Source organism: Fukomys damarensis, unplaced genomic scaffold, assembly GCF_012274545.1.
Source record: "Fukomys damarensis isolate Sample0158 unplaced genomic scaffold, DMR_v1.0_HiC HiC_scaffold_27, whole genome shotgun sequence".
Taxonomy (NCBI): domain Eukaryota; kingdom Metazoa; phylum Chordata; class Mammalia; order Rodentia; family Bathyergidae; genus Fukomys; species Fukomys damarensis.
In genome coordinates, this window is record NW_022900939.1 from 5,260,583 (window position 1) to 5,274,028 (window position 13,446).

Genomic DNA, 13,446 nt, shown 5'->3' on the forward strand with positions numbered 1-13,446 from the left:
TGCCTCAGCCTTCCAAGCAGCTGGCACGGCCACACCCCGCTGGGAGGTCTTCCGTGGTTGCTGTAGGTGAAGAATCAAGCTGAGAGCGAAGGAGGAAGGAGGCGTCGGAGACACGAAAGGGACCGGGAAAACTGTGTGTCCGCTGGGGACACGACGGCCTCACTCCGGTCTGAGGCACAGACTTTGTGCAGCCGCGTCCAGCTGCAGATCGGGACGGAGTCAGAGTTGTAGTTTTTACCAGAAGATGGCGAGAGTCAGGCAAGGGAGGCGTTTGTTTGAAATTAGGCAGGAGGAGAAGGAAACGTCGGGGTGGAGGGGTGGGGCAGGCGGAATGAGGCCGGAACCGCACCGCTGGAGTCGGGCTCCTAAGGGGGAGGTGCGGGAAGACCGGGTGACCGTGACGGCCGCGTGCGGGGGGACGCGACATCTCTAAGGGAGACACTTCCGCCCTGGAAACTGGTGGCTTCCTCCACCCCCGCAGGATCTTCTGAAACCGCTCAGCGGTTCCCCGGGCTGTTTTCCTCTGGGCCAGGCCACAGGTCGGGACAGCTCCTGCCCCAGAGGTCACCGGGGAGGGCCCGGAGTTCCAAAAAAGGATGGATTTACAACCGCATGCTTGTTATCCAGGGGCTCTGGGAGGCTGAGGCAGGAGGACCAAGTCCAGCCTGTATAATTCAGAGAACGAGTGAGACCCTCTCTCAAAATAAAAAATAAGGGCTGGGAATGGTGCTCAGTGCAAAGGCTCTGGGTTCAATTCCCAGTACTACAGAAATAAATTTTAAAGAATAGAAAAGTCCACTCAGTGCCCCACATTGTGTTTTACAGCTACAAATAGGACTGCAGGGCGGGGTATGAAAGTCAGATTTCTTTCTCGTCTGCCAGGGAGCAGCATGCGGGGAGCCTCACAGGTTGCAACATCAATGGTTAACCTGCGGGAGGTCCTGAGTTTGATCCCCTGTACCAAAAAATATTTTTTTAAATTAAAGATGTTTAATTGAATACGGTCCGTTTCGTTCCACAGACGGCGCCCGGTACAAAAGGCCCAGATCTTATCCCCTCTCTCTTTTTTAAAATTTTTATTTATTTATTTATTTATTGAGACAGGGTCTCACTAGGTAGTTCAGACTCCTCTGGAACTCACTGTGTAGTCCAGGCTGGTCTCGAACTCACAACGATCCTCCTGCTTCAGCCTTCCGAGTACTGGGATGAGAGGCGTGCGCCACCTCGCTCGGCTTCCCCTCCCTCTTCCCACGTGTGGTTACAGGGAGGAGAGACGGATTGGCGAAGCCTTCCAGATGGACACGAGGAGGACGGGAGAGGTGATCGCGAGCTCTGGGCCGGTCTCCTTCCACCCTGCCCGTTGGGAGAGGTCAGCCTACACCAGCCCGCGCCAGCTTTTAAAGTGGGCTCCGCCCGCCCCGCTCCGGAAGTGACGACAGCACGCGGCCCGCCCGTTTCCCGTCGGGCCTCGCGGCGGCGGCGGGAAGATGGCGGCGGCGGGAGCTCTGGAGCGGAGCTTCCTGGAGCTCAGCGGTGCTGAGCGCGAAAGGCTGAGGCGGTTTCGGGAATTCACAGTCTGCGGCCTCGGTGAGGAAGTGGCTGGCGCAGAAAGCTTTCCGGGCCTTCCCCTGGGCTTCCTCCCGCGGGTCCCGGGGTCTCAGCGCCCGGTTCAGTCCCGAGTCCGCATGCCGAGATAGCCCCTCGGTGTCAGGACGCCTTCCTCTCCCCTGGCTACTTGATTTCTCCCGCATTTCCCCCTTGCCTTTGGGTTGTCAGGACGTCGCAGTTGCTTCCCCAGCGGCCTCGGTCCCTGTCATCCCAGCGGAGCCCGGGTGCAAGCTGACACGTTGGTTTTGCAGGGACCTCGGGGGTCGCGCCCGGAGCGGTGAAATACAACGAGAGCGCGGGGGGCTTCTACTATGTGGACAGCGGCAAGCTGTTCGCCGTCACGAGGAACAGGTTCATTCACTGGTAAGTGCGCTGGTGGCCGTACCCCCTGCACGGTAGGGCCGTTCCGCCCAGGGCTATCAGTGGCCGTCCGCAGAGCCTCAGTACTAGAAGCCGTAATGGAAAGGAGAAACGGTTTTCGATTCAGTTCGTGTCGGAATCGGGGAAATAAGAGACACCGAGTTCTTTCCAAGAAAGGGGTCTCTGTCCCCCCACACTAGGCAAAGCAGAGAGATTAGTTTAGAGAATACACAGTGAAGACCAGTTTTTTTGTTTTTGTTTTTTGGTACCAGGGATCGAACTTGGGCTTGCAAGGCAGGCGGCGGAACCACTGAGCTAAGCCCTGGCCCTGAAGACCAGTTTTTAACCGGAATCCATTATGTTTTTATGCCTTTATGGCTTCATTCTGCAGAAGTGTTTAAGGTTCCGTATGTCAAACATCGCTCTAGGTACTGGGGTGAAATGGTGAATCAAATCAGCCATTGAGTGGGAAATGTAGCTGTGTAAGAATTGATGTAGACTCACCGTTTGTATGGCAGTGTCACAAAGGAAAAGACATTAGTGATCAGAATGTAGGTATATAAACACATACTCCTACTTGACCCAAAGGGAAAGTGAGACCCTGTGTCAACACACCACCACCTGCCAAGAAAAGAAGAAAAAGTAAATATAGCTGTCAGATGAGAGATGAAATAGAAAACAGGATGAAGGTACGAGGGAAGGGCAGCACCCAGGGGCAGAGTTTTCTATGACATGGTCAAACAGGACTGGGGGAGACGCTGCTGTTTGAGCAGAGAGAAAAGGCTGTCTGGGGTGCACATTTCAGGACTCTCATATGAGTGAATGAAAATGTCGCCATGTGTCTTTAAAGGCTTGCTGTGGCTGCTGGGCGGAGAGGGAGAAAGGGTTGGAGCAGAGGGAGGGAGACACCGCACTCGGGCCAGGCGGTGGTGACCGGGCAGGGAGCAGTGTTCTGCTCAAGGCTGTGTCTTCGGGGTGGATCTGTTAGCTTTCATGTGGCACCCAAATTTGTTACCTGAGCGCCGGAAGTTATACAGGTGTCTCTTGTTTGAGTTGGAAACGAGTGTAGGTTAGGTGAAGCAAGTTTTTGTTTGGGTTGTTGGTGGGTTATTTCCCCCTCTGGTGTGGTGGGGAATTCTGTGGAGAGGCTGGGCAAGGGATGTGGATTTGGCGCGTTTGACCTTCAGACGGCATCTGCGGGCACTGACACTGGGCCGTGCCATCCTCCCCGCTGGAGGGTGTTGGGCAGCATCCATGGCTCTTGTCTCCCACGAACCTGTGACACCTCCCGCCCCCGCCCCGTACCCCAGTCACAATGACCAGCGCCCTCTGTAGACTCTGCCCAGTGTTCCTGGGACCAGCAGCCTCCCCTCCAGTTGGGAACCGCATGTGTAGAACAGGCTTGAGGACAGATCCCTACGCACCCGACATTTAGGCACCAGTGGGTGTCCAGGAAGGAGCAGCTGCTGAGGTGAGAGTTAAATGAAGAGCAGTGGCCCAGAAGCTAAGGAAAGAACTTCAAGAAGGAGCACAAAACTGCCCTGCGCGATGAGAAATGGAAATTAGCTTTTGTGCCTGCGGGTTGTTGGTCGTTGCAGGACCACAGCCGGGTAGGGCTCCCGGAAGAGCTTCCAGGAGGAGCGGTGCTTGAAGGGAAGGAGCTGGATCAGATCCAGAGGCTGGAGGAAGTGTGCTGTGGGTCTCCAGGCAGCTGGGGAGAACCACAGTTGCAGTTGGGATGCACATGATCCCACGAAGAGAGATGAAAGAGGAGAGGAGCGTGGGTGTGGGAGGCTTTGAGAGCTGTGGCCGTGGGCAGGAGTGGTAGCACGTGCTTGTGATCCCAGGGCTCTCGGTCTCAACAACAGGGTGGAGGGGCTGGAAAGTTTAGCTACTGCCTTCCTCGCAAGTGCAAAGTCCTGAGTCCGATCCCGGGTGCCGTAAAGCAAAATAGAATGGAAGATGTGGCTTAGTGAGAAGGCCCTGGGTTCAGTCCCCAGCACCGCAGGGAAAGACAGTGTTTATTAAAGGGTGGAGATAGGGCCGGGGATGCAGCTCAGTGGTGCCACCGCCTGCTTCGCAGGCACAAGGTTCTGGGTTCAGTCCTCAGTAGCAAGAAACAAAAAAGAAAGGATGGAGATAAAGCTCAGTAGTAGAGTACCCCAGGTTTAATCCCAGCAACACGCTTGTATGCGCACACGTGCATACATGTGACACACAAAGGCTGTGAACTTTGGAAATGCCTCACAGAACACCATCATAATGAGATTTCAATTTTGATGCCGTAAATATTTTTCTCCCTGGTACCAGGAATCGAATCAAACTCATGACTTTGCATCTGCCAGGCAGGCATAGCGGCACTGAGCTGCATCCCCGGCCCTAGGCTGTATCTTATAAATCTGTTTAACATGGTGAGTTGAAATGTAAAAGTGGTCCATTTGTTTATCCAAAACTGTCAGTTTTCCTACCCAACTCTCCTATATTTCAGTGTAGTGGTCACTAGAATACAAAGCGTAAGCTCTTTAAGCGATGTGTTTTCCCTCTTTTTCACAGGAAGACCTCTGGGGATACCGTGGAACTGGTGGAGGAATCCTTGGACATAAATCTGCTGAATGATGCAGTTCGCCTCACATTCCAGGACTGCAGCGTCTTACCTGGGGGGGTTTATGTCGCCGAGACCCAGGCTCATGTGATCATCCTGATGCTGACGAACCAGTCAGTGCACAGGCTGCTCCTGCCGCACCCTTCCCGGATGTACAGAAGCGTACGTTGCTCAGGTGGAATCGGGTCCTTCTCAGCTCACCGGAAGGTCGCACATGCGCTACTGGGACAGGGTTCTTTGGAACTCATAAAAATTTAGATTCCTGGTTAGTTCTCAGCAAGCGTACTGTGATAGTTACTATTTTAAACGAACAGACATACATTTTAAGTTACCAACTAGTTTTCTTTAAAAGAATAGCTTCTTCGACCCAGATATTCTAAGCTTTTTTAGTGTTTGAGAGGAACTACCCAAAATTCAAGTCCTTTTGGTTCTGACGGCTCTGTCTTTTCCCAACTCCCCAGGAGTTAGTGACAGAAAGCCAGATGCAGTCCATTTTCACCGACATCGGGAAGGTGGACCTCAGGGACCCAGGCAGCTACCAGCTAATTCCCGCCGTGCCCGGCCTGTCTCCTCACACTGCCGCGTCAGCCGCCTGGCTCAGCAGCGACGGGGATGCCCTGTTCGCTCTCCCGTCTGCTGCTGGTGGCGTATTCATCCTTAAACTACCTCCTCACGACAGAGCCGGTAAGTGGGCTTCTCCTGACAGGAGAAGCGGCGTTCAGCCCACTGCAGCTCAGCTGTGACACAGCGACCTCGTCCGAGCCAGGGGTGGAGACGGTTCCACTCCGTCCCCAGGCCGAGTGTTGTGATTGAGGTCCCCTCGTGGGAAGCCAGCCCGGCTCCTCACCCTGCCCCATCGCCAGAGCTGCTTCGCACACTGCTGGCCTTGGAACGCGCGCCGGGTTGGGCTGCTGCCCCGAGAGTGCCTAGGTCCTCCGTCAGCCTCTTGTGCCTGCACTGCGTGTCCCATGGTCACTGTCCCTCTGTCCCCGCCTGGGATCTGTGCTCCCTGAAGTGCAGGCCCCACCTCCTCCACAGCGGCCTTCAGCTGTACGAGGACAGGCGCTGCTGCGTCCCAGCACTCGGCGCCTGGCTGGGGAGGCCCCAGGTCTATAGAAATAGGGCAGCCTGGCTCCTGGGAGTCTGGCACAGATTCGGGTGCTCCACCTGTGGCCCTTCAGGGACAGGAACCGCCACCTGCTGTGACCCCTGTGGGCAGCTCTCCTCCCTCGCTCTCAGCGCTCACACGCGGCCGGGTCTCTCGCAGGAACGGCAGCGGTCGTGGAGCTGAAGCAGAGCTCAGTGATGCAGCGACTGCTCACGGGCTGGATGCCCACAGCCATCAGGTGAGTGGTGCCTGGCAGCTGAGGCCGCACCCTAACCCTCGCCACGCTGGGCCCAGTGTGCAGCCAGGAAGGAGAGGGCCGTGTGTGCACACCTCCTCCTGAGGACAGCGGAGATGCAGTCATCTGGTGCCAGCGTGGACGCTTGTAAACTCCTTTGCTGCTTCCACTAAAAGTGTGCAGTTAAAACTGTATATTCTTTTTCTTTTCTTTTCTCCATTTGGTACTAGGGATTAAACCCAGGGCCTCACACACACGAGACCGTGCTCTACCACTGAGCCACACCTCCAGCCCTTTTCATTTTGAGACAAGATCTCACTAAGTTGTCCAGGCTGGCCTCAAACTTGAGATCCTTCTGCCTCAGCCTCTTGAGTAGCTGGGATTACAAGTGTGAGCCCAGCTTTATTGTTTCCTGGATCGGAAACTAGTGGTCAGGGAGTTGCAGTGGTGAACCTCTTGACCTCGGTCTTCTGTCCCTAGGGGCGAGCAAGGGCCCTCAGACCGCGCCCTCAGCCTAGCTGTCCACTGTGCTGAGCATGACGCCTTCCTGTTCGCCCTGTGTCAGGACCACAAACTGCGCATGTGGTCGTGCAAGGTGGGTGCCCCGTCTCGGGCTGCGGAGAGGAGGAAGGGGGTCTTGCTGCTTGAAGATAATCAGATCCCTCGGTTTGGAAGTTAGGGACCATTTCCAGGTTTGGTTTCATTTAGATTCATTTTATGTAAACCCCCCAACTTTTTGTTTTTTTATGTTGAAAATTGTGAACCCTATAAGAAGGTTAAAAGAATAATATAAAGTATACTATTTGTTTAAGAGCAACAAATGTTTGTTCGTTTTTAATCTCTCTGTTGGGGGATTTTGGGGGGTTTTTGAGGGGGTTGGGGAGGATTTCAGGCCACTGTAGTTTTATTCGAGTAGAAATGTGAAGAAGTTTTTAGGTTTTTGTTTTGTTTTTTGAGACAGGGTATCGCTGTGTAGTGCAGGCTGAACTCACTGTGTAGCCCAGGCTGGCCTTGACTCTTGGTGATCCTCCTGCCTCAGCCTTCTGAGTGCTGGGATTACAGGTGTGCCCCAGCACGCTGGCTCCACCTGTGAGCTCTTACCTTGTGCAGGACCAGATGTGCCTGATGGTTGCCGACATGCTGGAGTACATCCCTGTGAACAGAGACTTCCGGCACATGGCTGGGACAGGACACAGATTACGGCTTGCGTACTCCCCTTCCCTGGGCCTCTACCTGGGAGCCTACGTGCACGCCCCAAAGCGAGGACAGGTAGGAGACGAGGAAGATGCGGGAATGAGCTGGAGGCTTCGGGTCTCAGCTCTGCACCCACCCAGGTGCTCCAGGTGTCTCGCTGTTCTGGGTGATGTGAGTTCCCAGTCCCTGAATGAGAGACCTTGAAGGTGGTAGGGTCAGGGAGAGGCGGTAAAGCAGTGAGAGGAGGCCTTCAGGAAACACTTCCGAGTCAGGGGTGGAAATGGCCTCGCCACACAGGGGTGCGGGCGGGTAAGTTCAGGAGAAGCTGCTCCTCACTCAGTGGGGTGCAGGACGCTGGCCCCACCCGCCCACAGCAGCAGCCCCGGGCGGGTGCTCTCCGTGGAGGGGCGTGGCCGTGAGGTGGCTTTGTCCCCCGCGCTGGGCAGTGCTCCGGCTCCTGTCGGGTGCCCGCCTCCCCTCTGCTCGGACAGGGTAGGGCTGGCAGGTGAGACTTCTAGACGTCCGTGGCACGGTCCTACGACGTTTCGCCCTGACAGTCAGTGAAGCCAGCGAATTGCGCGTGGTGGTCTTTCAGGTGACAGTTTTGGAACCCTAGTGCCCTCTCGCGGGAAAGTAACAATCAGGCTGTCTCGGCTAACACGCTGTCCCCTCATGTCACAGTTCTGCATCTTCCAATTGGTGAGCACCGAGAACAGCCGCTACAGTCTGGACCACATCTCCTCCCTGTTCACCTCACAGGTGGGTCACGGCCCTCGGCATGCTGCACACGCGTGTGCCTGCAGGCCCCGCTCCTCAGGAAGAAGGCTGAGGCAGGAGGATCATTGGAGCCCAGGAGTCCAAGTACAGCCTAGGCAACATAGTGAGACTGTCTCAAAAGCAAGCAAACCTGCAGAGAGAACTGCCAGTGACTCAGCTGTGTAGTGAGCGGGAGCCACCGTGGACTCCTTGGTGCCGAGGGAGACGGTTCTGCTTGGTCCCATCCAGCACACACTGCAGTTACCGTGCGCTGCTGACTTCTTCGGAGTCTGAACCCTCTTCTCCCCGCTTCTCCCTAGGAGACCCTGGTTGACTTTACCTTAACCCCCACAGACGTGTGGGCCCTGTGGCATGACGCCGAGAACCAGACCATCGTGAAATACATCAACTTCGAACAGTACGCTCCCCTTGCCATCCCGATGCTGCAGCCCAGGCGCCTGGGGCGGGGCTTTCAGGGGGAGGGTTCTACGTTTTGCTACGTTTTGTTGTTGTTTCTGCTGTTGTTTTGCAGTACTGGAGATGAAACACAGGTTATCCTGAGCTACATCCCAGCCTTAGGCTGTCCTCAAACTTGTGATCCTCCTGCCTCAGCCTCCTGAATGCTGGGGTGATAGGCATGCACTACTGCATCCAGCTCCTGTTTCTAAAGTCCCTTCTTTTGCACTTTGTGTAATTCTGTGTTTGCTGCCTTTGTTTTAGGACAAGGTGGGGATACTTAGGTTGTTCTCAGATAAGGAAAACAGCATGTTTCTTGCAGGCACAGTGGCATACGTCCCAGCACCTCTAATCTGGAGTTGCTCTTTACTTCTGAGCAGATTCTTCCTAAAGCACAGCTCCCTCGTGTTCTCAGTTTTCTCACTGTGAGATGAGAATAGCACATCTCAAACTTTTAAAATGGGAAACTTTCTTTTTCCAGAGGAAAGTGAAGTCAGGGCTGAGGATGTAGCTCAGTGCCGCTGCACCTGTCTGGCAAGTGCGAGGTCCTGAGTTCAATTCTTGGTACTTGGAAAGAAATAAATAAAGTCAGAGATAGAAAGCAAAACTACCATTTTTAATATAAAATGGTAATAATATGTTGATAATTCCTAACATTAGATACATTCTGCTTATGACGTTAGTAGTTTGTTTTGTTTGTGCTACTGGGGATTGAAAAAAAGGTTCAGCTATATCTCCACCCTTTAACTTCATTTCATTTCATTTCATTTGTTTATTTATTTATTTATTTTGATACCAGGGATGGAACTTGGGACCTTGTGTTTTTGAAGCAGGCGGTGGAACCACTGTGCCAAATCCCCAGCTAAACTATTTTATTTTGAGACGGGATCTCAATAAATTGCCCAGGCTGGGTTCAAACTTTCGATCCTCCCATTTCAGTCTCCTGAAGAGCTGGATCACATATCTCTCTGTCCACCTAGCTTAAAAGTTTCTAATGTTTACAGATACTTTTTTTTAACTTTCATTTTTAGGTTTATTTGTTTTGTTTTTTGAGACAGAATCACCTTGAACTCACAGGGATCCTCCTGCCTCAGCCTCCCAAGTGCTGGGATTATAGGGGTGCACCACATTTGGCTCTATTGTTGTTGTTGTTATTGTTGTTTGGTACCGGCCTTGCAGAACCGCTAAGCTAAATCCCACCCCTGGCTTTATTGTTTTTTAAGGCAGGGTTTCACTGTGTAGCCCAGACTGGCCTTAAAAGCAGGGATCCTCCTGCCTCAGCCTCCCAAGTGCAGAGGTAACAGCCCTACGCCACCACACCTGGCTCTAAAAACAGTTTTGAAGCAAACACTTACACAAGCCCTCAGGTATCCTGTGAGGGGTCCCTGGACATAGCATGGGGACTGTGGAACTCATTGAGTCTTCTGAGTGCCACAGCAGTACATCCTGGGTAGAATTCTGGGCTCTGGATTGCTCCATTCCACCCTGTAAATAGGAGGGCGCTGTTGTCCTGCATGTGCAGCTGCCTGATTGGGATTCACGTTGAGCCTCGAGTCCTGCTCTGCCTGATAAGCCGTAGCTCTTTCTGAGACTCGCCCCAGGGCAGGTCTGAGCAGTGCCTAACTGCATCCATGCTTGTCCAGCAGAATGCAGGTGCAGGGTACCTTGGGGTGCTACTTGTAGACTCGTGGTTACTTTTAATGTCCGAGTCGGGCATGGCAGCCCATGTCTGCAATCCCAGTGCTTGGGAAGCTGAGGCAGGAGGATTGCCAGGAATTTGAGGCCAGCGTGGGCTATAATACCATGTCAGAAAAGAAGAAAAAGTCTAGGAGTTTTAATTTCAGGAAGAGTCCTAATAAAAATTGGCACATGGGCCGGGGCTTTAGCTCAGTGGTTCCAGCGCCTGCCTTGCAAATGCAAGGACTAGAGTTTGATCCCCCATACCAAAAAAAAAAAATTGGCACAAAAAGTAAACACATGTCTAAAAAACAGTCTTGGGCTGGGGGTGTGCGCAGCTGTGTGAGGAGCACGTCCCCGTCCCCAGCACCAGGAGCGGCTCCTGGGTGGGAGAGCGCCTCTGTAGCAGCTGTGGTTGGTGGCGGGCTTAGTCCTAGACCAGCTCTGCCAAGGCGCTGCCAGCAGTGTCGACCGTGGGTGACAGAGCCCACTGGACTTGTCCCTGCAGCAACGTGGCGGGGCAGTGGAACCCGGTCTTCATGCAGCCGCTGCCAGAGGAGGAGCTTGTCATCAGGGATGACCAGGATCCCAGGGTGAGCCCCGGCGCGTGATCTCGGGTGGTCTGAGTGCCCCTTTGGGGGAAGGACTGAAGGAGTCGGAGTGTGTACAGGTCTGCCCAGGCGAAGCCCAGTGGGCCCATCTTTTGGATTTTTTTGAGTCTCACTATGTAGTCCAGGCTGGGTTTGAACACACTGTGTAGCCCAGGCTCTCCTCAGAATTGCTGCAGTTCTCCTGCCTCAGCCTCCCTCATGCTGGGATTATGGGATTACAGGCGTGTCCCACCTCGCCTGGCTCCTGTATAACCAAGTTTTTAAAGAGGGAAAGGAGAAAGACAACACAGCTGTATTAGTGGGGCCCTGAGCTGACTGGAGGTCGGGCAGAACGAGGTGGCTGGTGCAGCTGTGAAGTTGGGGCGCCCACTGCCCGCCACGCAGCTTCCTGGTGCGAGTGGCTTTCCGGAGTCTCCTGGCCAGGAGCTTTGTCCGTGCTCCTGGCCACCCTTGCCGTGGGGAGAGCCCTGTGCGGCTGTGATTATTCGCACAGAGCCCCTTTCCTGCCGCGCAAGCAGGTTCATCACACGTCTGTGTTCTCAGCGGCGCCGATGCCCCCAGGGAGCCGAGTGGCCACAGACCGCAGCCGTGAGCACAGTGTGTGCACAGCAAGCTGACGTGCGTGTCCCTGTCCCCACAGGAGGTCTACGTGCGGAGCCTTTTCACTCCGGGCCGGTTCATCAGTGGAGCGTTGTGTAAAGCTTTACAGGTCGGTGGGAAAGTGCGGCGTCTGGGGCTGTCGCATTGCGTGTTTCTGTGTCGCTGGGTTAAACTGAACGTAGGTCTGTGTGCGAATGCTTGTTAGTCTTTGGGACGTTCTCTCCACGGAAGAAGGCTGGCAGCAAGGCCGGAGCAGCCACGTCCCCGTAGCCGGGAAGCCCTGGGGTAGAGCTGCTTGGGCTTCGTGTATCACTTGCAAGAAATGTAAAGTGCTGTGGGTTTCTTGTCCGCTTGGGTTTTTCGTTCGCTTTGGGGCAGGGTCTCTGTGGTCTAGATTGGTCTGGAATTTGCTGTGGGGCCCAAGCTGTCCTCCAACTCCTGACCCTTGGCCTCAGCCTCCGGAGAGCTGAGATCATAGTGCACACCATCACGCCTGGCTTTGGGTTGGTTTGCTTTGGTTTCTGGTATCGGGATTCAGGGGAATTGGGAATCTGCCGCTGAGCTGCCTTCCAGTCAGGGAATTTTGACTCTGCTGTTTTTACGCTTTTATCGGGACAGCGGATGTCTGGCCTGTTACACATTTAAGAAGACTAAAATAATTTTCTAGCTTCTAAGTTATGCAGTTTAAGAGGTGCTCAATGTGTCGCACAAGTTGTTTTGTTTTTTTCTCGCGGTGGCTGGGATCCACCCGGAGTGCTCTGACACTGAGCTTCACCCTTGCCGGTTTTGTTTTTGTTTTTCTTTCCTCGTAGAAAAACATTTGTTGGGGCACCATACATCCTGTAAAGGTACAAGATCCCAGTAATGAATGTAGCTATTATATACCTAAAATGTACCAGTAAACGTAATGAAAATTATTTTATTTTATTTTTGGTACTAGGGATCGAACTCAGGTCCTTGCGCTGGTGAGGCAGGCGGTGGAACCACTGAGCTAAATCCCGGCCCCTTCCATTTTTTCCCCTATTCCCCCTCCCTTATGTATGAAAGCTTTGTTTCCATTTTTTCCTAGTCCCTTCTTTCCTTTCCCCTCCCACTGCCTTGCTCCGTTTTGTTGTGAAACTCGGTCTCGCTGAGGAGGGGGACCCGGCCTGGAGCTCACCCCGTTCTGCCTCAGCCCCGTAAGCAGCTGGGACCGCAGGCGTGGCCCACCGCACCGGCCTTGCAGAAGCGTGCTTTACCATGACGGGGCTTGTTAAGTTCTTGGTGGCTTTGTGGTCGGAGAACGGAAAGGTCCTTGGTCTGCGCCTTCCCCACCGGCCACCCCAGCTTCTGGCCGTGTTGCGGTCCTGCTCGTGCTGCGCTGTGCCTCCGTCTCCCGGTGACTCCACTTGGGAACCTCACCGACCCTTCCTCTCTCTACGACCACACGTCAGCTGGCTCCAGATCCCTGCCTCGCCTCTCTCCACACCTACCAAGGGCAGTTCCTGAGCTTCCTCCCAGCCCTCCCCGCAGGGCTGTGCCTGGACCTCTAGAGGGTCACTGGCAGGAGGGCAGGCCCGAGGTTGTCACTGCACTGATTAAAATTCTTGTAAGGTTCTGGGCGTGGTGGCACACGCCTGTAATCCCAGCACTCGGGAGTGTGAGGCAGGAGGATCACTGTGAGTTCGAGACCAGCCTGGGCTACACAGTGAGTTCCAGGTCAGTCTCAACTACACAGTGAGACCCTGTCTCAAAAAACCAAAACCAAAACCAAACCAAACAAAAAATCCTTGTAAGGCTTTTCTTGGACAAAGACTGAGCACCTTAATGGGAAGTCGGCCTCCCCACATTTGCATCTGCAAGGTTGCCTTGAGTCTTGGCTCTTAGTTTTCGCTTTAGGCTTAGAAAACTGTGGAAAGGCAGAGCTGCCTTCTCTCTCCTAAGGGTCGTTTTCTCTTATCAGCTCATCCTCCTTGATAACAGTAACAGAGTCTCTCACTATTTCTCAGGCATCTCTGCCGCTGTGAGAGGCAGTCATCTGTAAGGCATTGGATCAAATGCTTTGCTTTAGAAGAATCCTTCCCAGTAGAGGGACCCGGTCCACCACGATTCTAGTGTTGGGGTGTGTGTGGTGGGATTGGGGTTGTGGACCCAGGGCCTTCACACTGAGCTCCATCCCCAGCCCTCCTTTTTCGAGATGGGCTTACCGAGTTCCCAGGTAGGACTTGAACTCCCGGCCTGCTCCTGCCTCCCGAGTGCT

General features: G+C 54.1%; 1 protein-coding gene across 5 annotated transcripts in view; it reads left to right on the plus strand.

The window, feature by feature from the left end:
- The first annotated feature begins 424 nt into the window (after positions 1–424).
- Positions 425–13,446, plus strand: part of Nup160 (nucleoporin 160) — a 34,180-nt gene continuing 21,158 nt past the window's right edge. For 2 of the 5 annotated variants that reach the window (XM_010612393.3, XM_033756442.1), the window contains exons 1-12: positions 425–539; positions 1,265–1,587; positions 1,860–1,971; positions 4,522–4,732; positions 5,032–5,254; positions 5,838–5,916; positions 6,394–6,508; positions 7,024–7,182; positions 7,789–7,866; positions 8,184–8,281; positions 10,505–10,589; positions 11,248–11,316. In XM_010612393.3, coding sequence (XP_010610695.1) covers positions 1,488–1,587; positions 1,860–1,971; positions 4,522–4,732; positions 5,032–5,254; positions 5,838–5,916; positions 6,394–6,508; positions 7,024–7,182; positions 7,789–7,866; positions 8,184–8,281; positions 10,505–10,589; positions 11,248–11,316 — 1,329 coding nt within the window. In that variant the 5' untranslated portion in view covers positions 425–539; positions 1,265–1,487. The remainder of the gene's footprint in view (positions 540–1,264; positions 1,588–1,859; positions 1,972–4,521; positions 4,733–5,031; positions 5,255–5,837; positions 5,917–6,393; positions 6,509–7,023; positions 7,183–7,788; positions 7,867–8,183; positions 8,282–10,504; positions 10,590–11,247; positions 11,317–13,446) is intronic. The other 3 variants (XR_777972.3, XM_010612394.3, XM_010612392.3) reach the window with 2 other exon arrangements.